At 47.7% G+C, this 24240-nt stretch overlaps 2 protein-coding genes across 2 annotated transcripts in view; one reads left to right on the forward strand and one right to left on the reverse strand.

Annotated features, from left to right (window-relative positions):
• LYPD1 (LY6/PLAUR domain containing 1) overlaps nt 1-12627 on the forward strand; it is a 170926-nt gene extending 158299 nt beyond the window's left edge. The window contains exon 3 of the mRNA XM_063932882.1: nt 12175-12627. Coding sequence (XP_063788952.1) covers nt 12175-12410 — 236 coding nt within the window. The 3' untranslated portion in view covers nt 12411-12627. The remainder of the gene's footprint in view (nt 1-12174) is intronic.
• A 3622-nt stretch (nt 12628-16249) lies between these two features.
• Nucleotides 16250-24240, reverse strand: part of GPR39 (G protein-coupled receptor 39) — a 168101-nt gene continuing 160110 nt past the window's right edge. The window contains exon 2 of the mRNA XM_063932881.1: nt 16250-18387. Coding sequence (XP_063788951.1) covers nt 17894-18387 — 494 coding nt within the window. The 3' untranslated portion in view covers nt 16250-17893. The remainder of the gene's footprint in view (nt 18388-24240) is intronic.

Genomic DNA, 24240 nt, shown 5'->3' on the forward strand with positions numbered 1-24240 from the left:
CTACCAACTGCTCCTTGGACCTCGCCCTTATAACGAGATTGTCCAATTACGGGATAATTACAACTCCCTTTTTTTTGAAGGAGTATCATCATTTCGGCCATTACCTTGATAAAACACCCTCGGTGCCATGTACAGTCCAAACGGCAGTGTCTGGACTTGGTAATGGTAATCCTGTACCACAAATCTGAGGTACTCCTGGCGAGGATGGTAAATGGGGACATGCAGGTAAGCATCCTTGATGTCCCGGGATACCATGCAATCCCCCTCGTCCAGGCTTGCAATAACCGCCCTGAGCGATTCCATCTTGAACTTGAATTTTTTTATGTTCAAGGATTTTAAATATAAAATGGGTCACACCGAACCATGCGGTTTCGGAACCCCAACCCGTGTGGAATAGTAACCCCGTCCTTGTTGAAGTAGGGGCACCTTGAGTATTACCTGCTGGGAATACCGCTTATTAATTGCCTCTAGCACAGCCTCCCTGCTTGAGGGAGTTGTCAGCAAGGCATATTTTAGGAAACGGCTGGGGGGAGACATCTCTAATTCCAGCTTGTACCCCTGAAATACTACTTGGAAGAAACAGGGATCCACCTGTGAGCGAGCCCACTAATTGCTGAAATTTTTGAGGCGGCCCCCCACCGTACCTGGCTACACCTGTGGAGCACCCGCGTCATGGTGTGTACTCACAGGAGGCGGGGGAAGAATCTTGATTCTGGGAACAGGCTGACTGGTGCAGCTTTTTCCCTCTACCCTTGTCTCTGTACAGAAAGGAAGCGCCATTTGACCCGCTTGCTTTTCTGAAGCCGAAAGGACTGTACCTTTTTCTGTGAGGAAACCTGAGGTAAAATTATTTCTTCCCAGCAGTTGCTGTGGATACGAGGTCCCAGAGACCATCCCCAAATAATTCCTCACTCTTATAAGGCTCTCTATGCGCTTTTTAAGTCAGCATCACCTGTCCAGTGACAGGTCTCTAACACCCTCCTGACAGAATGGACATTACATTTATTTTGGATGCCAGCCGGCAAAATATCCCTCTGTGCATCCCCCATATATAAGACAACGTCTTTAATATGTTTTTATGTTTGCCAACTATTATCCCTGTTTGACAGGGTCACCAACCACGCTGCAGCAGCACTATCTGCAGGTCTCAGTCTAGTACCTGAGTGTGTAAATACAGACTTCAGGATAGCCTCCTGTTTTTTTTTTTTTTTTATCAACAGGTACCTATTAAAGTGGCCGTATGCTAAGACGGCTGTGCCACCTTTTTTGACAAACGTGTGAGCGCCTTATCCACCCTAGGGGATATCTCCCAGCGTAACTTATCCTCCTGGCGGGAAAGGGTACGCCATCAGTAACTTTTTATAAATTACCAGTTTCTTAACGGGGGAACCCATGCTTTTCACACACTTCATTTATTCATCTGATGGGGGAACAAAACACTGCCTGTTTTTTCTCCCCAAACCTAAAACCCATTTATAGAGGTTAAAGTCAGAAATGTATAACACATTTTTTATTGCCGGGATCAAGTCACGGATTGGATTGTGTATATGTCTCCACCTTGTCGACACTGGAGTCAGACTCCGTGTCGACATCTGTGTCTGCCATCTGAGAGAGCGGGCGTTTTTGAGCCCCTGATGGCCTTTGAGACGCCTGGGCAGGCGCGGGCTGCGAAGCCGGCTGTCCCACAGCTGTTACGTCATCCACCCTTTTATGTAAGGAGTTGACACTGTCGGTTAATACCTTTTACCTCTCTATCCACTCTGGTGTCGGCCCCACAGGGGGCGACATCACATATAATCGGCCTCTGTTCCGTCACCATATAAGCCTCCTCATTCAACATGTCGACACAGCCGTACCGACACACCGCAGACACACAGGGAATGCTCTAAACGAGGACAGGACCCACAAAAGCCCTTTGGGGGGACAGAGTGAGAGTATGCCAGCACACACCAGAGCGCTATATACTGCAGGGACTAACTGAGTTATGTCCCCTATAGCTTTATATCTATATATATAATGTATACTGCGCCTAAATTTAGTGCCCCCTCTCTCTTTTTTTAACCCTTGTAGACTGCAGGGGAGAGCCAGGGAGCTTCCCTCCAACGGAGCTGTGAGGGAAAATGGCGCCAGTGTGCTGAGGAGATAGGCTCCGCCCCTTTTTCGCGGCCTATTCTCCCGTTTTTTATGGACTTCTGGCAGGGGTATTTACCTCATATATAGCCCCTGGGGCTATATATTGAGGTATTTTTGCCAGCCAAGGTGTTTTTATTGCTGCCTCAGGGCGCCCCCCCCCAGCGCCCTGCACCCTCAGTGACCGGAGTATGAAGTGTGTGAGAGGAGCAATGGCGCACAGCTGCAGTGCTGTGCGCTACCTTGGTGAAGACTGAGTCTTCATGCCGCCGATTTTCCGGACCATCTTCTTGCTTCTGGCTCTGTAAGGGGGACGGCGGCGCGGCTCCGGGACCGAACATCAAGGCTGGGCCTGCGGTCGATCCCTCTGGAGCTAATGGTGTCCAGTAGCCTAAGAAGCCCAATCCGGCTGCAAGCAGGCGAGTTCGCTTCTTCTCCCCTTAGTCCCTCGCTGCAGTGAGCCTGTTGCCAGCAGGTCTCACTGAAAAGAACAAATTCTAAGACTATAACTTTCTAAGAGCTCAGGAGAGCCCCTAGTGTGCATCCAACCTCGGCCGGGCACGAAATCTAACTGAGGCTTGGAGGAGGGTCATAGTGGGAGGAGCCAGTGCACACCAGGTAGTCTAAGATCTTTCTAGAGTGCCCAGCCTCCTTCGGAGCCCGCTATTCCCCATGGTCCTTACGGAGTTCCCAGCATCCACTAGGACGTTAGAGAAATAATCCTTGGTTATAACAATGTGATAGTAAAATTCTGTTCTATTTATAAACACTTGGGACCATCAAAGTCAGTGTAATATAGAAGCATTTGAAACACTCAGAGGAGGGGGGCGCTATTAGATTTCCTAATAATGGCGCCCAAGAACAAGCAGAACCGTTGGTGTTATGGTTAGCATTACATAACGGACACCGTCAGCCAAACTATTCTGAAAACTGGAATATTTCAGACCTATAGTGACGTCATGACGTGGCCGGTGTCATGACGTCACTGTGTCCACGTTCGATCACAGACAGGTGGGGGAGTGGCTTTGCAGCTTTTTCCTTGCCGTCACTACTCCCAAGTCCCGCAGCTGACATGCCAGACCCATCCGGATAATAGGTATCAGAATCAGCTTTATTGGCCAGGTGTACTCGCGTACAATAGGAAGTTTTTGCAATACAATGCATCGCCAAGCAGCAACATGAAGGGGGAAATGTATAGCATAAGAAGGGGGAAAATGTAGCATACATTAAACATTACACGTATGAGTTCATACATAGGTATTTTGTTATCCAGAAAATGCTCCTGGTCCCGAGTATTCTGGATATGGTATACTAAACCTGTACCACCTTACAGTACTGTGGTCTTGGGTTTGATTCTCACCATGGGCTAATATGTGTGGGGTTTGTATATTCTCCCCAGGCTTAAATGGGTTTTCTCCCTAAATAAGGTTAATTGGCTCTTGACAAATAATGAACCCTACAGTGTGTGTGATAGACATGGAGTATAGAAAACGTGTGAGCTGCTGCCTGACTCCCTGACTCCTCTCCTGCATAAGATTTACCTGCACCGGGATCAGTGATTGGCGGCCTCCTTCTCTGTGCCCCGATCTGCTGATCTGCGTGGTCGGCTGAGGTGCAGTGAAAGTCGCGGCTTGCACCTCAGCTGGGTTACAGAGAAGGAGCCCACCCAATCCCTGAATGGAGGTAAGTTTTATTTAATTTATTTTGTATTATAACTATTTACTTTCTCTGTGGGCTATTAGATAAACAGGCTGGTCACAGGAGTCGGCTCCAGGCTCTGCACTGCCGGCCAGCATGCAGGAAGGGCAGAGCAGGAGTAGATAAATGGAGGGAAGCCTGCAAAGCGCCATCTGAAGATGGTATTATTATTGCAAGGCTCCCTTTGGTATTGTTTTACATATTAACAGTAGTAAATTTGAGCAGATCGCATTTCCCATTACAAGTATGGAAAAAGCCATCTGCTTACTACAAATACGTGAATTTAAGGTCTTAGAGGAGAAGTTTCAGACATTTATTTGATGCTAAAATAATGTGAAAGTGGTATAAAACACCCACTTTTACGTTATTTTATTAAAAAAAAACAAAATTGCTAAATATGCCCCTATGTGCTCCCTCTGTCCCCTCAGCAGCTGCCCCGGCCTCTCCAACAGGCCCATACCCAGGTAATTAGTGCCCACCACTCTCCTCTGCGTCCCTGGCCTACAGTATACTAGGTATAAAAGATGCATCTCCTAACATGTGTACATACGCTGATGTGCTGGTCTGTGTGGCCCACGCACCCTAGCTCAGCACAGCTTGCGTGAGAGCGGCCCTCCTGCACCGCCTCTCTTTTAAACGTAGATGCATTTGGAAGGCCTAGGACTGTACGGTCTCACAACACACACCTGTGTGCCATATGGTGCTGGACTCGTGGTACGACTTAGACGCTATACCATGGGTGGTGGTCCCAGCATTTGAGTACTGTTTCCCACAGTTTGCATCTTAATTGGCTAATAGTGCACTAAGGGGGTTATTCAGAGATGGCGGCAGATCGCTGCACACACAGCCAGATCTGCCTTCATCTCCTCACATGCTGGGGGCCACCTCCCAATGTAATTGCGGACGCATCGGAACTAAGGTTGACCCCTGGCTGCACTGTAAGGCAGCCCACCACCATTTTCTTTTAATCGGAGCGGCTGCGTGTGATGTCACGCAGCCGCCCTGAAAACGGTCCCGGCCTGCCCCAGTTCGAGATTAACAGGCAGAGGCACTCGCATGATGGCCAAAAAGGGGGCAGGTCCGGGACATTTTCGGGGCGGCCTCGCCAAACACAGCTGCGTGCACGGAGAAAATTGCGGCATTCTGACTGCTTTCGCAGCCAGGCTGCGCAGGCTGGGGGGCTTCCCTTAATCAGCTTTGAGATTGCATCGATGACCGCCATTAGCATGCTGGGGGGGGCCTTGCGCTGTGCTGGGTGGCCCCCAGCATGCAATCGCAAACAGTTTTAGTTTTGATAGATAGCGAAACGAATCCTGAAGCTGAATCAGGGCCCCAGTAGTTAGGATTAGTAGTATTTGCCTTGGTAGAAAATAGCAGATGAAGCAGAACGAGTCCTGGTGGGGTCACCTGCAGCGGACCTCTTTGCTTTTTACCCAAGATTGTGCACTTTTTCCAGCATTGTGCATCTCAATTAGCTAATATTGTACAACGTACTTTAGGGTAAGTATTTAGGGTTTCAAAAGAATTGGTATAAAGCAGCGTATTAAGGCGCATATTATAAGATAAAGCTGCATCACGCAGGCAAATTGCAAAGTCTCTTGTGCGCCAAACTGGGCTGTACGTGGACATCTCTGTAGCATGTGCCCATTTTCCGCACCCACACAGTATGACTATACACCGAGGTGCATCCCTCGCCGCCCCACCCCCTGGCCCGTAATACCAGCCAGTCTGTATCTAGAACGCAGCTTATCCGTCAGTGTCCAACAGATACAGATTGCCCGGCCCTAACTGATGCCTTTCATGAAGAACAAAATTCTATTCTGTTTTTTATCTATGAGAAAACACAACGTTCTTCCTTAATGTACAGAGAAACAGTCGCTTCAGACAAGAGCTGAAATAGGTCCAGTAAAGAAATGTGTTTATTACGCACTGTGACTCTTGTGAAAGTAAACTCTCAACTACAAAATACCTTAGCTTGAGAAAGATCACAGTTGTGATGAAACGCGTTGCTGCCTGTTACCTGGAGAGGTGTGCGCCTTGCCCTAGATGGGAGGAGAGTGCTGCGGCTGCTGTTACGCTTTTGCTGGAGGGACTGACACAGCGATATTGGTTTGCAGCAGAGATAGGCGAGGGGGTACGTTGTAGAGCAAGGCTACCGCTGTTAGCACATGGTGACAGAGACCAGCACTATGATAATTGCTATATCCTGCAACCAATTACACTGAATATATAAAATTGGTTGCCATCCTGAGCCTATGAGCCCTTGGCCTTGCTCCTGCCCGCACCTGACCTGGAAGCATTGGGTAGAGCCAGGAGGTTCCCCGATCACTTATGTGGCTTATAAACCACTACTGACGAAGAGTGGCGAGCGTGCACTTGTCTGAGCTATGGCAGTATAAGTGCCTAAAGGAAAGCCACTACTCTCCCCAGGGGCGTAACTAGAAGTTAGCAAAATCAGGAGAAGGCCTCACCCCCCACATAAAAAAAAAACCATTAACCCTATGAGAAAAAAAATCCCTTCAGCACCCCACTGCAGTGCAGTACAAGTCATTACCTGCTGAAGGGGAAAGAAGATGCAAGGCGGTAGCAAAGGGATAGAGAGACATAGGGAGGTGATAGCAAGACGTAGGGTGGTAGGGAGGGGATAGAGAGACGTAGGGAGGGGATAGAGACATAAGATGGTAGGAAGGGGATAGAGAGACTTATGGAGGGGATAGAGACGTAAGATGGTAGGAAGGGGATAGAGAGACATAGGGTGGTAGGGAGGGGATAGAGAGACGTAAGGTGGCAGGGAGGGGATAGAGACACATAGGGTGGTAGGGAGGGGATAGAGAGACGTAAGGTGGCAGGGAGGGGATAGAGAGACGTTATGTGGTAGGGAGGGGATAGAGAGACATAGGGTGGTTGGGAGGGGATAGAGACGTAAGGTGGTAGGAAGGGGATAGAGAGACGTATGGAGGGGATAGAGACGTAAGATGGTAGGAAGGGGATAGAGAGACGTAGGGTGGTAGGGAGGGGATAGAGAGACGTAAGGTGGCAGGGAGGGGATAGAGAAACGTTATGTGGTAGGGAGGGGATAGAGAGACGTAGGGAGGGGATAGAGAGACGTAAGGTGGCAGGGAGGGGATAGAGAGACGTTATGTGGTAGGGAGGGGATAGAGAGACGTAGGGTGGTAAGGAGGGGATAGAGAGACGTAGGGAGGGGAGGGATAGAGAGACGTAGGGTGGTAGGGAGGGGATAGAGAGACGTAGGGTGGTAGGGAGGGGATAGAGAGACGTAGGGTGGTAGGGAGGGGATAGAGACGTAAGGTGATAGGGAGGGGATAGAGAGACGTAGGGTGGTAGGGAGGGCATAGAGAGACGTAGGGTGGTAGGGAGGGGATAGAGACGTAAGGTGATAGGGAGGGGATAGAGAGACGTAGGGTGGTAGGGAGGGGATAGAGAGACATAGGGTGGTAGGGAGGGGATAGAGAGACATAGGGTGGTAGGGAGGGGATAGAGAGACGTAGGATGGTAGGGAGGGGATAGAGACGTAAGGTGGTAGGGAGGGGATAGAGAGACGTAGGGTGGTAGGGAGGGGATAGAGAGACGTAGGGTGGTAGGGAGGGGATAGAGAGACGTAGGGTGGTAGGGACGGGATAGAGACGTAAGGTGGTAGGGAGGGGATAGAGAGATGTAAGGTGGTAGGGAGGAGATAGAGACATGTAAGGTGGTAGGGAGGGGATAGAGAGACGTAGGGTGGTAGGGAGGGGATAGAGAGACGTAAGGTGGTAGGGAGGAGATAGAGAGACGTAAGGAGGTAGGGGGGAGATAGAGAGCCGTAGGGAGGGGATAGAGAGACGTAAGGTGGTAGGGAGAAGATAGAGAAACGTAAGGTGGTAGGGTGGAGATATAGAGACGTAAGGTGGTAGGGAGGGGATAGAGAGAGACGTAGGGAGGGGAGAGAGAGACGTAAGGTGGTAGGGAGAAGATAGAGAAACGTAAGGTGGTAGGGTGGAGATATAGAGACGTAAGGTGGTAGGGAGGGGATAGAGAGAGACGTAGGGAGGGGAGAGAGAGAGACGTAGGGAGGGGAGAGAGAGACGTAAGGTGGCAGGGAGGGGATAGAGAGACGTAAGGTGGCAGGGAGGAGATAGAGAGACGTAAGGTGGCAGGAAGGAGATAGAGAGACGTAAGGTGGCAGGAAGGAGATAGAGAGACGTTGGAAGGGGATAGAGAGATGTAGGGTGGTAGGGAGGGGCTAGAGAGACGTAAGGTGGCAGGAAGGAGATAGAGAGATGTAGGGTGGTAGGGAGGGGCTAGAGAGACGTAAGGTGGTAGGGAGAAGATAGAGAGATGTAAGGTGGTAGGGAGAAGATAGAGAGATGTAAGGTGGTAGGGAGAAGATAGAGAGATGTAAGGTGGTAGGGAGAAGATAGAGAGATGTAAGGTGGTAGGGAGGAGATGGAAAGACGTAGGGGGGAGATAGAGAGATGTAGGGAGGGGCTAGAGAGACGTAAGGTGGTAGGGAGAAGATAGAGAGCTGTAAGGTGGTAGGGAGGAGATGGAGAGACGTAAAGTGGTAGGGAGGGGATAGAGAGACGTAGGGTGATAGGGAGGGGATAGAGAGACACAGGACGTTAGGGATGGATCAGAGAGGCACAGTGTGGTAGGGAGGGGACAAGGAGGCATGGGGTGGTAGGGTGTTATGGAGGGTGCAGGGCAGTAGAGAGTGGACAGGGAGGTGCCAGGCAGTAGGGAAGGTACTGGGAAACGTAGGGAGGTGGCAGGGCTGTAGGGAGGGGACAGAGAGGTGCAAGGCAGTAGGGAGGGGACTGGAAAACATTAGGCGGCGGCAGGGTGGTAGGGTGCTGAGCCTGCTCCTAGTCCTGCAGGAACCCTAACATTAGGGGAGGCATGGTGGATACTACCAGCGGTGACAGCTGGTGGAAGAAGTGCTGAGCGGGGGCGGGGCCACACAACTCCCGACTGGTCACTCTTAATCTTCCTGTTATGCAGCTGCCACAGATTGCTGCTCAGTGTCTTACCCCTCCCTTCCTACCAGAAAGGAAACTGCTGGGCACGGAACCAGTGCACTACTAATAAAAAATATTATTTTTTTTAGAACGGTGCAATGGGGTTGCACCCTCTTTAGTTACACCACTGACTCTCCCTATTAATCAGGGACTGGGTTTTGCATTTTGGATTTAATATTATCCATAAATATTGGGCATATCACCTCTTATTTACCACAAGAACATTTGATTGTTTTTGCTGTATCAGAACCGCTATCTGGGTTCAGTTGCTCTAATAAGAACTATAAGTTGCCATTAATGTATAATTACAACAGTTTAATATTGTTTCAATATTCAAACTGGAGTAACATCGAATGATGCAGATATGAGTGTACTATATTATTTATACCCCTTTCAGGCAGAAGACATTGATGGGTCAACGTGGGTCCATTTCTGTGTGAACGGGTCAACCAGGGTTGAGATCCTGACTTTTAACAAGGGTCGAAGTCCCGGGAATTGCAACCCAGATTGACCCTTTCACGCAGAAGGAGGGCACGGGTTGACCCGGCAATTTCTTCTGAAAGCGGTAGTAGGATGGAACCGGAAACCAGCCCGTGCTGTAAAAGCCGGGTCTTCGACCGCTCTCTGTGTGGAAGTGGCATTAGTAATATGTGTGTAGGATTACGATTATGTTGGTTTTTATGTTATAGATGCTATTTTTATAATTAAACGTGCTTAATAAGAAGTAATTTTACTGGCTCAGCACTGATGTTGGCTGCTTTTAACCAAATGTTTTTTTGTTGCATTTTTTAAAAACACTGGTTTTTCTATTATTCCGTGACTACTGGTTTCGGCACTGTGACTTCTTAAAAAAAAAAAAAGTCTATTCCCCTAAAAAGAACGACTGTTTTTATTCAAAATGTTTAATGCCAGTGGCATGTCCAGTGCTAATGCTTAATTCCTCCTTTTTGTGTGTGGGTGTTTCTCTGAAAAGTGCTTTTGCATTTTATAAGTAATAAGTAGGACTAATGCTTAACATTAACTTATTCTTTCTTTCAATTCCATCTATCTCTGAGTGTACTTTGTATGTTTTTTAATATATTTATTCTATCTACATTTAAGATGTAATAGGAATGATGAGCAGTAAAAAAATATTTTATTGAAAGATGTCAAATAAATCATATCAAAGCCTAATAACTTTGGATTGTTCATGTTAGAAACCATTCAAAAATGGTTGATCAAGGGTTTCTAATACATAGCAATCTTACACAGTATTTTCCAACCCTGCTCAACACTGTTCCTTGGGTACTTTTGTCGCAGTCTTGCTGTGAACGTAATCTATGAAATGTAATTCAAGAGGGATTGTTCCAATGCAGATGAATGCAGTTACTATAATCGAGTTTTCAGTAACACTTCTAGAACTATCATTGGATTATTAATGCAGAAAATACCAGTATGCCAATAACAATTTTTGGGCATTGATATAATTATACTAGGTGACTTTTTGGAGATCAATGCAGTTCCCAGATTATAATTCAAGGGTTCATGATCAACTGGCCTGACCTGTGTTATTGCACCCATGGGGCAGATAAATTATCTGATAACGCGCTGTAACCCGTATATTCTGGCTTTAGCACCTGGAATCTACTGTATAAGTTGCCCCCCATGGTAAGTATCAGAGGGCGCACTTAGGGGGTCATTCATAGCAGGTACGATCATTCACACTGACATACGGGGGGACGCCCAGTACAGGGCTATCCCGCCCCGCATGTCAGTGCTGCCCCCCCGCCCCCCGCAGAAGTGCAAAGGCATGGCACAGCAGCGATGCCCTTGCACTTCAAGAGTAGCTCCCGACCAGCGCAGCTTTAGCGTGCCGGCCGCGAGCTATTCATCGCTCCCCGGCCCGCAGCGGCTGCGTGTGACGTCATGCAGCCGCTGCGGCCCGCCCCCATCCGGTCCGGCCACGCCTGAGTTGGCCGGGCCGCGCCCACGAAACGGCGGCCAAACGTCGCCGTTCCTCACCCTCCCCGCCCAGCAACCGCCTCTGCCTGTCAATCAGGCAGAGGCGATCGTAGCGGCCCGACAGCCTTCGGCGCATGTGCAGTTCTGACCCATTCGCACTGCTGCGATAAGCTGCAGCATGCGATCGGGTCAGAGTGACCCCCTTAGTATCTCATTCAGAGATGGACGCAGATCACTGCATACGCAGCCAGATCTGCGTCCATCTCCTCACAGGCTGGGGGCCGCCTCCCTCTGTAATTGCGGACGCATCGGAACTAAGGTAGACTCTCTGACAGCGCAGCCATTTTTTAATCTGAGTACGGTCCCGGTTCACCCCGCCCCGTGAACGCCCAACACTTTCAATCACATTGCGGTGGAATCCATCAGGGATGTGACCGCAATGTGTGAGGCTGCGGGCCGCATTAGCAGCCAGGTCTGAATGACCCCCCTTAGCGCAGAGTTTTCTTTGCAGCTCCTGAGGCGGAGGATAAATCCATGCTAAGTGCACCTACCAGGGATTAGCACGTGGCAGAGCGCTAATTAATGGGTATGGGACTCCAGGTCGACGCCTGAAATAGGCCGACCTTGACAAAACATGGAAAAAGGTCGACATGAGTTTTTTTAATGTTTTTTTTGGGTGTCGCTTTCTTCGTAGAGTGACCAGGAACCCCAATTAGTTACCATTCCCAATTGTAGTCCACGTGGATTGTAAAGCATGAAAAATAATGTGAAAAACTTGTGTCGACCTTTTTCCATATCTACCTTTTGTCTGTATCGACCTATTCAGGTGTCGACCTAAGGTGTGTCGACCGTTTTGGTGTCGACCTGGAGTCCGGATAATTAATGCAACCCCTATGCGGGCGTATGCTGCCCAGACTACCACCCGATCAGCACAAATGCCAGCTGCCCCTGGCAGGAGCGTCTAAACACACAGCCTCGCCCCAGGATATCGCCCATCCCGACACACCCACCGCTCTGTCTTGTAATATTTTTCCTTCATCATTTTATTGTGGTCGCCCTGTAAATAGTTGTTTTTAAATACGTGTTAAAAAAAAAAGAATGTAGAATAAAACCACCGGAATAATTAGGATTCACAGTAATGCCGGCGTCTTCCCTTCAGTGAATGAATGATAAGCGTTTGACCTTCACCGTTCCATCCCTCGGAACCTGCCTGTGTATTTTCATTCCCAGCATATTAAGCTGATGATGAGACAATCATGGAGGGGTTCCGTCTTCTCAGTAGTCAAGGAGCAGGTGTACGGCGTCTGCCGCTATCTCGCAGAATATCAATAGTTCATTTCACAGATCAACGTTTCTCTGATCAGCCAGTAATTTGTTCTTGTTTTTCCAGGAATATTGTATCGCAAGTCATGTGCTTCATCAGCCGCCTGTCTCATCGCCTCTGCTGGATACCAGTCATTCTGCACCCCGGGCAAAGTGAATTCGGTTTGCATCAGCTGTTGCGATACCTCTCTCTGCAACGGACCACGAACCAAGAAGAACAGGAATTCTGCAGCGACACAACATGGCTGTCTGCTGGCCGTGACGGCATCACTAGTGCTGTCCCTGAGGACAGGCCGGCTATAGTAACAAAAAAGGACTACTCCCCTGATCGTACCTCCCCGCCAGGGAAAAAGAAAGCTTGTTGGTTTGTCTCCTCAGCAAACATGACAGGTCACCAAAAATATATTTTTGTTATACTTTTTGTTGGGTTATAGTAAATCTACTCTTCAGTTGTATTTTCAAACTGCACTTTAATAAAGGCCATTCTCTGTACACACAGAATAAGTGGATGCAAACCGCCTGCACAATCTCTTTTCTACGTGGCTTCTCCCTCAGTCCGTTTACTCTTCACGTACTTACGCAGGAGACTAAAGGGAACATTTCATTTACCCGATACACCCGGCCTCATGTCCTGTCACTCCTCCATCCTTCACATTGAATTCGGAGACTTTGGATCAGTAATATTTCCACAGCCAAAAATTTGGCTCCTTAACCTTTAAAAAAATGATTTCCTGCAGAGTTTTGGTTTTCTAAGCAGGAGCAGGGGAGTTCAGCAAGAGCTGCAGACACATCCCCTGTAGAATCAGCCAGGTTTTACATTTAGGTCATTCCCTTAGAGGATGAGGTTTCTGTAGGAGAAATAAGTGTCTTACTGATGTGACCGCCAGTGTCCAGCGACTGCCGGCACGCGGGAAGCAAAAGATTGTGACTGCTATATTAGGAAAACCTGCGCAAATATTTGTCATCCCCACCCTCTCTGTCCCATTAGGGATGACACCCTTCAAGAATGAAATGCTCCATCACATGTCCACTAATCTCCAGCAGAAAGGTCCACACCCAATATTACATCATGCTAGAAAATATGCTATTTTGCCGCAAATATGCCCTCGTAACTTAATAATATATAGATAGCAAAGGCAGAAGGCAGACATCTTTGAGATGCATGTTTACGTTTTCCCAGAATGCAGAAATAACCACAATTATATCACTATCCTGTCTATTTTCAGTCTTCTTCCAGTTGGAAGAGCAAGTCCATCAAGCTTTTGTCTGCTCCTAAACTCTATCAATATGATACACCAACCATTGTCCTACCTATCTGTAACATTAACTGTCTACCTCAGAGGTTCTCAAACGCGGTCCTCAAGGCACCCCAACAGTCTAGGTTATAAGTATATCCATTGGTTGGCCACTGGTGATTTAATTAGCACCTCAGTCAATATGATTTAACCATCTGTGCTGAGCCATGAATATACTTAAAACCTGGACTGTTGGGAGCCTTGAGGACCACGTTTGAGAACCTCTGGCTTACTTCATAGCAATCTATATCATATCTCTAATGCAGTGTTTTCCAACCTCAGCCCTCAAGGCACACTAACAGTCCTGGTTTTAGTGATATCCAGGCTTGAACACAGGTGACTTAATTAGTACCTCAGTTATTTTGATTTAACCATCTGTGCTGCAGCCTGGATATCACCAAAACCTGCACTGTTGGTGTGCCTTGAGGACCGCGGGAATGCCTGCTCTAATAGCTACCTACTGTATATAGCAATCTGTGTCATTGCTATCCGTTTCTATCATATATATCTATGTCTTACCTGTTTTTCTGTATCATATCTATGTCATAGTAATCTGTCTTATCTATATCAGACCTCTCTCATATCTGCCTAGTACAGAGGTTCTAAAGGAACCCCAACGGTCCACAGACGACTTAATTAGGACCTCAGTCAATTTTATTCAACCATCTGTGGTGAGCCATGGATATTCTTAAAACCTGCACCGCTGGGGAGCCTTGAGGGCCACATTTGAGAACCTCTGGCCTACCTCATAGTAATCTATATCATATCTCTAAGCTATCTACTGTATATAGCAATCTGTGTCATTGCTATCTGTTCTATCATATATATCTATCTCTTACCTGTTTTTCTGTATCATATCTATGTCATAGTTATCTGTCTTATCTATATCAGACCTTTCTCATATCTGCCTAGTACAGAGGTTCTCAAAAGTGGTCCTCAAGGAACCCCATCGGTCCACGGGTGACTTAATTAGGACCTCAGTCAATTTGATTCAACCATCTGCGCTGAGCCATGGATATTCTTAAAACCTGCACTGCTGGGGTGCCTTGAGGACCGCGTTTGAGAACCTCTGGCCTAGTAGCTCATTGTTATGCATGTTTCCCAGATCACCTAGCTGGAGCACAGGTGTGTTACTGGAATAACACAACGGATCTACAGGTGGTAATAATTACTCCTGAGGACACCTTGCAAGCACGTACTGTCAGGTTCCAGGAGGCAGAGTCTGAGAAACATTTTCCTGTGTCATATATATTGTGTACCATCATTTAATCTATCTAACGTCTATGACTGTACCCATCTTCTTCACTAAGATCTATCTATTATCTATATAATATATCTGTATGTAGCAATCTCTTATAAGTAGGATTACCATACTATCCCTTTAACCCCTTCAGTGGCGGGTTTTTGGAATTTGATCACACCTCCCAGGGAAGGGTTTAATTTTTTTTACCTGCGCGTTGGCTCCGCCCCCTGACACTCAATAAGGAACACCCCCTGCTCCGCCCACATGTGTACTGTAAATCAGGGATAACCATCGATGGGTGAAACCAATCGATAGATCTATTTCAGATGGTTTTACACCATCGAGGTTATCAATCGATGGTGACCATTGATGGATAACCCACCAATGGCCATCCCCTGGGCAGCATTTGCTGGCGGGCACTGGCCCACCAGCACCGACACCCTCTCTTCTCCCACCCTCCTCCCTTTTACTCCGCTCGGCTGCGGAGTTTTGCAGAATGACGCGATCGCGTCATCCACCGGGCCGGCTGAGCGGAGTGTAAGGAGGAGGGAGGGGGAGCAGGGGCATGGCCGGAAAATTTCCAGGGTTGCCAGTCTGTACAGCGCAGCTGGCCCCAGAAATTTTCCGGGCATACCACTGAAGGGGTTAAACCGAGACACTCATGAATTACACAGGTTCTGGGGCTGACTAAAACCAGCTGAAATACAGACTTGAAGTCCTCCTGCCACAGAACCTGTGTAATTCATCAGTGTCCCAGTGTGAAGGGATAGTATGGTAAGCCTGATTATAAGTCTACAAATCCAAACCACATTTTATGTTTATTCTAGGACCCGGCGTAATGATGTATAAAACCCAAGTGATGTAGATGTGATGGACAACCCACACTAAGGGCTATGTTTATTAAAGGCTGGGTAGAGCTGTTGCACATAGCAACCAATCAGATTGTACTCATCATTTAGCTATACCTTCTAGGAAATGCTAGCTAGAATCCGAAAGGTAGCTGCTGTTGGCAACATCTCCAAATTTACGGGTGTGGTATGTTAGGTAGATTAGACTTAGGTCGACAGTAAGTAGGCTGACAGGGACTCTAGGTCGACAGGAGGTTTTTTTTACTTTTTTTGGTGTCGTTTTCTCCGTACAGTGACCGGGAACCCCAATTAGTGCACCGTGTCCCCACGCATTGCTCGCGAAAGTTACCGTTCCCAACTGTAGTCCACATGGATCGTAAATGTTAAAAACTCATGATGACCTAGAGTCCCTGTTGACCTACTTACTGTCAACCAATAGTGGTCGACCTACTTACTGTTAACCTAAAGACCGGATCCCCAAATTTGCATTCAATTAAGTACCGTTCTTTCAGCTAGCAAAAATGGGCACTAATTCGACCAACAGTATTCAATTGTGGGCAACTTCGCCCGTTTTTTAAATTAATTTTCATCCATGCCTTTTCACTTTTTTGGGGGCGTGAGGGTATCGGCATGGGCGCAAATGGACCCAAAAACGTGCTAATGTGCCCGAAAATTTACGATTTTTCAACTAGTCGAAAAATCCGCCAATAATTGAATACCCCCCTTAGTAGTAGTGGAAACAAGCACACAAGGCAGTTTGTAACACAAAATACACTGCTTTATTAGGTATACAGCACATATTGTGGACATGTACACCCCATTTATACAGCAATATACCCTCTTACCTGAGTGCTGCCTGTAACCTGTATACAGATTATTTGGTAATATTCACGTGAATGTATGTACAGAACACTGCCTTTAATACAGAGACTCCTGTACAGGTGCCGTGATGGTGGAAATACTGTGTCTGGCTGAAGGGCAGGAGAAGGAATTGTGAATCCAGCAAAATTCTCCTATTGAAATACAATAGGGCTGGAATGGACCATGCCAAAAGGTATTAATTATGGGAATTCAGGGAGCATAAAATAGAGCGTTCATTGCATCTAGCTAGAAAATTCTAGAAGTGACTTGACACACCGGCCCAGATTTATCAAGCCTTGGAGAGTGCCAACCAATCAGCTCCTAACTGTCATTTTTCAAACACAGCCTGTAACGTGACAGTTAGGAGTTGGTTGGTTGGTAATTTATCACTCTCCAAGGCTTGATAAATCTGGGGCATAATGTTGAAACAATTATTAGATATACACTAAGAACTGACCATCAATGTCATTAAATTGACTTTCTATGATCGTTAGGATCACCCGTTGGTTAGATGCCCCCTGACCTGTCCAACACGTCTACTCTCCAGTCTTCACCTGATTTAAACTAAGAGCCTCAGACTATTCAGAACACACGGTTTACATTTTGATGATTTTAAGCAGTCTGGGTTCATTAAGAGCTGTAGCCGCCAAGGAGCAGCGGCTTGGAGAAGCTACGGCTTCGGAAAATCTAGCCCCTAGGCGCTGCCTAGCTACTGGTTTTTCCCAGTCCAAGAATGCATATTTAATAAACATTTTCCCATTAGTATTCTGTATCTTGAAGATGTTCTTGCAGACTACTTACACGTAGAGATAAAAGTAAGTTTGTAGAATTAATTATAGCATAAACATTTTGAAAAACACATCTAGTTAACGTCACTGGTGGTTAGTTAGGTTTGTTAGCAAACCAAGAAGGCACACTGATGGGCAAAACCATGTGCAGTGCAGGTGGGGCAGATGTAACATATGTAGAGAGAGTTAGATTTGGGTGCGGTGTGTTCAAACTGAAATCTAAATTGTAGTGTAGAAATTAAGCAGCCAGTATTTACCCTGCACAGATACAATATAACCCAGCCAAATCTAACTCTCTCTGCTCATGTTACATCTGCCCCACCTGCAGTGCACATGGTTTTGCCGATTATTATGCTTTTTTTGGTTTGCTAACAGACCTGAATAACCCCCATAGTCAAAATCAATCTGGATATTAAAGATGATGTTTTTAAAAAGATGACTTTAGATGTCCATCTGGTCACTTTGGTGAATTCAGTCCTTCGTTTGCAGACGGGTCAGTGCAGCAGTTTCATAAACCTGAAGCCACCACTTATTTGTAGCCAGTGTCTTGCCTTTCTCTGCACGTTCCCCTTAACGTGTGTTCCGGTCTGTGATGTACGTTTCATACCATGTACTGTGCGACGCAATATGTTGGCACTATAAATAAGGTGTGAGATTTACAAAAGCACAAGTAGAGGCTTTGGTGTAACTGGAGAAGCGTGCTCATAGGGCCTGAAAAAGAGGCACTACTAGTGCCAGAAAAGGAACCAGCTCAGATTTCACTTTCACAAACACCGTTGCGTCTCGATGCGTCAGACGTCTGCATTATTACTTCACTGTGAGATCTCAGAGATTCCGGAGCATTGCTCCTGTGTTCTGGGTCAGTTTTAAAAGTGCTTAATGAAGTGTCGTTAGTGCTTCTAGATGAATGATGTCTCCTTGAGGACATCAGAGGACGTTTGTAGTTGGTACTGCTGGCAGCAGAGTGGAGATGAGCTCGCCGAAGCTTGTCTTTGTTGACGTGTTCCAGCGTCAAGCGACATCGAAGGACTTGCAGGAAGACGTCTCGGAATTGCTTGGAAGATATATTGTACAAGAGCGGGTTGACCACGGAGCTCAGGTAGAAGAAGGTGTCGGCTACTGGGAGCAGCGTCATGTAGATACGGAAGTACCGGACAGACCATTCCTGCTTTGGCGTGCTGGCAGCCATGATGCGCAGGACCTGGTTGGGCATCCAGCAAACCAGGAGGGTCAGGACGATGAGCCCTGTAGGGGAGGAGACAGAGACAATCAGCAGTCTTGAAATGACATCACAGAAATGGGCTTTATTATCTTTTGTTATCATCCCCTGGGTGCATTATCGTACATCACGGGAACAAATTGACAGTAAGCGATCACAGAGTGGGAATAAGGTGCCGCCTGCAGGCGTAGAGCAAAGTCACCTTGGCCGTGTGCGGAGGGATTGCTGGCTGATTTATGCAGCAGTATTAGCGCGGAGTGTGGCAGAAAGCTATGCTGGAGCCGGAATGGATTTCCAAAATTATGTTTATTGATCTAAACAGCGCTGATGACTCAGTCATTGTTCCGTGCATGCGGGGGGAGGGGGGTCGCTGCAGACTGGAGTACGTCTCACCCCTGACATAACACCTTAATCTAGAGCATTGTAACTATGCAAGTAAATCTTCTTATTGATTATATCTCAGACAGATCCAGAAAAGTGTGCCTGGGCTTAATCTCTCACGGAAAACAATAATGTGTTATGAGTAATAGCAACATACTGTGTCTTACGGCATCGCAACGGTCAAACGGCTAAGATATGGTGCAGGATTCTTATATTATTATATATATTATATTACACCGGGCATTCAAATAATGTTTACCTGCCAATTCATAGACACTAATTATATATATATATATATATATATATATATATATAATATAAAATAAGATTTTAAACCTACCGGTAAATCTTTTTCTCCTAGTCCGTAGAGGATGCTGGGGACTCCGTAAGGACCATGGGGAATAGTCGGGCTCCGCAGGAGACATGGGCACTAAAAAAGAACTTTAGGTATGGGTGTGCACTGGCTCCTCCCTCTATGCCCCTCCTCCAGACCTCAGTTAGAGAAACTGTGCCCAGAGGAGACGTACAGTACGAGGAAAGGATTTTGGAAATCCAAAGGCAAGATTCATATCAGCCACACCATTCACACCGTATAACATGGAATATACGAACCAGTCAACAGTATGAAACAAAAACCGTATCAGTCCGAGACTGATCCAAACTGAAACAGAACCCTTATGTAAGCAACAACTATATACAAGTCTTGCAGGATGTTGTCCGCACTGGGACGGGCGCCCAGCATCCTCTACAGACTAGGAGAAAAAGATTTATTGGTAGGTTTAAAATCTTATTTTCTCTTACGTCCTAGAGGATGCTGGGGACTCCGTAAGGACCATGGGGATTATACCAAAGCTCCAAAACGGGCGGGAGAGTGCGGATGACTCTGCAGCACCGAATGAGCAAACATGAGGTCCTCCTCAGCCAGGGTATCAAACTTGTAGAATTTTGCAAAAGTGTTTGAACCCGACCAAGTCGCCGCTCGAAAAAGCTGTAATGCCCAGACACATCGGGCAGCCGCCCAAGAAGAGCCCACCTTCCTAGTGGAATGGGCCTTTACCGAATTTGGTAACGGCAATCCAGCCGTAGAATGAGCCTGCTGAATCGTATTACAGATCCAGCGAGCAATAGTCTGCTTAGAAGCAGGAGCGCCAACCTTGTTGGCTGCATACAGGATAAACAGGGCCTATGTTTTCCTAACCCAAGCCGTTCTGGCCACATAAATTTTCAATGCCCTGACCACATCCAGGGACTCGGAATCCTCCACGTCCCTCGTAGCCACAGGCACCACAATAGGTTGGTTCATATGAAAAGAAAAAACCACCTTAGGCAAAAATTGCGGACAAGTCCGCAACTCAGCTCTATCCACATGGAAAGTCAGATATGGGCTTTTGTGAGACAAAGCCGCCAACTCCGACACTCGCCGCGCCGAAGCCAAGGCCAATAACATGACCACTTTCCAAGTGAGATACTTCAATTCAACTGTTTGAAGAGGTTCAAACCAGTGAGACTTAAGAAACCGTAACACCACGTTAAGGTCCCATGGTGCCACCGGAGGCACAAAAGGAGGCTGGATATGCAGCACCCCTTTCACAAAAGTCTGGACTTCTGGAAGAGAAGCCAATTCCTTTTGAAAGAAAATGGATAGGGCCGAAATCTGAACCTTAATGGAGCCTAATTTTAGGCCCAAATTCACTCCAGTTTGCAGGAAGTGGAGAAAACGTCCCAGATGGAATTCTTCCGGAGGAGCAGTCTTGGCTTCGCACCAAGACACATATTTCCTCCAAATACGGTGATAATGTTTCGCTGTCACCTCCTTCCTAGCCTTCATCAGAGTACGAATGACCTCATCCAGAATGCCCTTTTCCGCTAGGATCCTGCGTTCAACCGCCATGCCGTCAAACGCAGTCGCGGTAAGTCCTGGAACAGATAGGGCCCTTGTTGTAACAAGTCTTCCCTGAGAGGAAGAGGCCACGGATCTCCTGTGAGCATTTCCTGCAGATCCGGATACCAGGCCCTTCGAGGCCAATCTGGAACAATGAAAATTGTCTGAACCCCTCTTCGTCTTATGATTCTCAGTATCTTTGAGATGAGAGGAAGAGGAGGGAACACATAGACCGACTGAAACACCCACGGTGTCACCAGTGCGTCCACTGCAACCGCCTGAGGGTCCCTTGACCTGGCGCAATATCTCGGAAGTTTCTTGTTGAGGCGTGAAGCCATCATGTCTATTTGAGGCAGTCCCCACTGACTTGCAATCTCTGCGAAGACTTCCTGATGAAGTCCCCACTCTCCTGGATGCAGATCTTGTCCTCTTAGGAAGTCTGCTTCCCAGTTGTCCACTCCTGGAATGAAGACCGCTGTCACAGCGCTTACATGACTCTCCGCCCATCGAAGAATCCTTGAGGCTTCTGCCATTGCCACTCTGCTCCTTGTGCCGCCTTGGCGGTTTACATGAGCCACTGCTGTGATGTTGTCTGCCTGAATCAGAACCGGTAGACCTCGAAGTAAGGTCTCCGCTTGACGAAGGCCGTTGTATATGGCCCTTAATTCCAGCACATTGATGTGCAGACAAGCTTCCTGGCTTGACCACAGCCCTGGAAGTTTCTTCCCTGCGTGACCGCTCCTCAACCTCAGAGGCTCGCGTCCGTGGTTACCAGAACCCAGTCCTGAATGCCGAACCTGCGACCCTCTAGAAGGTGAGCACTCTGCAGCCACCACAGGAAAGATACCCTGGGCCCTGGGGGACAGGCGGATCATTTGATGAATCTGTAGATGTGACCCGGACCACTTGTCCAGAAGGTCCCACTGAAAAGTCCTTGCATGGAACCTGCCGAATGGAATGGCCTCGTAAGACGCCACCATTTTTCCCAGAACTCGAGTGCAGTGATGTACCGACACCCTGTCTGGCTTCAACAGGTCCCTGACCAAGCTCTGAAGTTCCTGGGCTTTTTCCATCGGGAGAAAAACCCTCTTTTGTTCCGTGTCCAGAATCATGCCTAAGATAGGCAATCGGGTCGTTGGAACTAACTGTGACTTCGGTAGATTGAGAATCCAACCGTGCTGTTGCAACACCCTCAGGGAGAGTGAAACGCTGTCCAGCAACTGTTCTCTCGATCTCGCTTTTATCAGGAGATCGTCCAAGTATGGGATAATTGTGACACCCTGCTTGCGCAGGAGCACTATCATTTCTGCCATTAATTTGGTAAAAATCCTCGGGGCCGTTGAAAGCCCAAACGGCAACGTCTGAAATTGGTAATGACAATCCTGCACAACAAATCTCAGGAACGCCTGATGAGGTTTATATATGGGGACATGAAGGTATGCATCCTTTATGTCTAGGGACACCATATAATCTCCCCCTTCCAGGCTTGCGATGACCGCTCTGAGCGATTCCATCTTGAACTTGAACCTCTTTAAGTATAGGTTTAAGGATTTTAAATTCAGAATGGGTCTTACCGAAACGTCCGGTTTCGGGACCACAAACAGGGTTGAGTAATAGCCCATCCCCTGTTGAAGCAGGGGAACTTTGACCACCACCTGTTGAAGGCACAACTTTTGAATCGCTGCCAAAACTACCTCCCTCTCTGGGGAACAAGCCGGCAGTGCCGATTTGAAAAACCGGCGAGGAGGCACCTCTTCGAATTCCAGCTTGTACCCCTGGGAAACAATGTCTATTGCCCAGGGATCCACCTGAGAGTGAGCCCAGATTTGGCTGAAAAGTCGAAGACGTGCCCCCAACGGAGCGGACTCCCTCAGCGGAGCCCCAACGTCATGCGGTGGATTTAGTAGAAGCCGGGAAGGACTTCTGTTCCTGGGAACTGGCTGTAGCTGGCAGCTTTTTCCCCTTGCCCTTACCTCTGGCAAGAAAGGAAGATCCTAGAGCTCTCTTGGATTTATGCGACGAAAGGACTGCATCTGATAATGTGGCGCTTTCTTAGGCTGTGAGGAAACCTAAGGTAAAAAAGTTGATTTACCCGCAGTAGCTGTGGAAACTAGGTCAGTGAGACCTTCCCCAAACAACTCCTCACCCTTGTACGGCAAAACCTCCATATGCCGTTTCGAGTCGGCATCACGCGTCCACTGTCGGGTCCACAGTGCTCGCCTGGTAGAAATCGCCATAGCGTTCGCTCTGGAACCCAGTATGACCACATCCCTCTGAGCCTTTCTCATATAAAGGACCGCAGCCTTAATATGGCCCAGGGTCAATAAAATAGTTTCCTTATCCATCGTATCCATATCAGCAGATAAGGTATCGGTCCACGCTATTACAGCGCTACAAACCCAAGCCGACGCTATTGCCGGCCTGAGTAATGTACCAGCATGTGTGTAAATTGACTTCAAGGTAGTCTCCTGCTTGCGATCAGCAGGATCCCTGAGGGTTGCGGTGTCCTGAGACGGCAGCGTCACCTTTTTAGAAAGGCGCGTCAACGCTTTGTCCACCCTTGGGGAGGATTCCCACCGTATCCTGTCCTTGATCGGGAAAGGATACGCCATAAGAACCCTTTTGGGAATCTGCAGTTTCTTGTCTGGAGTTTCCCAAGCACTTTCAAATAACTCATTTAATTCATAAGAATGGGGGAAAGTAACCTCATGCTTCTTTTCTTTAAACATGTGGACCCTTGGATTAGGTACAGCGGGGTCATCAATAATATGCAGCACATCCTTTATAGCAATAATCATATAATGAATACTCTTTGCCAATTTTGGCTGCAACCTCGCATCATCATAGTCGACACTGGATTCAGAATCCGTGTCGGTATCTGTGTCTACTACTGGAGAAAGTGGGCGTTTTTGAGATCCAGAAAGCCCCTGTGACATAGGGAAAGGCAGGACATGACCCCCTGTACATTCCCTGGACTCTGCTTTGTCCAAACGTTTGTGCAATAAATTTACATTTGCATTTAAAACATTCCACATATCCAACCAGTCATGTGTCGGCGTTGCCGACGGAGACACCACACTCATGCGCTCCACCTCATCCCTAGGAGAGCCTTCCGCTTCAGACATGCCGACACGCACGTACCGACACTGCACACACTCAGGGAAATCTCTGATCTGGAGATAGATCCCCCACAAGGCCCTTTGGAGAGACAGAGAGAGAGTATGCCAGCACACACCCCGCGCCAATAACCCTGGAAAAAATTACCCAGATATAGCGCTCTTTATATTATATATGTACTGTGCCAAATATGTGCCCCCCCTTCTTTAAAACCCTCTGTCACCGGTGATCAGCAGGGAAGAGAACGGGGAGCCAGCTTCTCAGCGTGTGCTGTGGAGAAAAATGGCGCTGGTGAGTGCTGAGGGACAAGCTCCGTCCCCTCAGTGGCGGGCTTCGGTCCCGCTCTCTCAAACAAACTGGTGGGGATTCTCTTAAATAACACAAAATATAGTGTATACATACATAGCCAGTCCTAGAGGTATAACATTGCTGCCCAGGGCGCCCTGCACCCAACAGTGTGCGCTGTGTGGGAGCAATGGCGCGCAGCGTTACCTCGGTG

This window comes from Pseudophryne corroboree, chromosome 7, assembly GCF_028390025.1.
Source record: "Pseudophryne corroboree isolate aPseCor3 chromosome 7, aPseCor3.hap2, whole genome shotgun sequence".
Classification (NCBI taxonomy): domain Eukaryota; kingdom Metazoa; phylum Chordata; class Amphibia; order Anura; family Myobatrachidae; genus Pseudophryne; species Pseudophryne corroboree.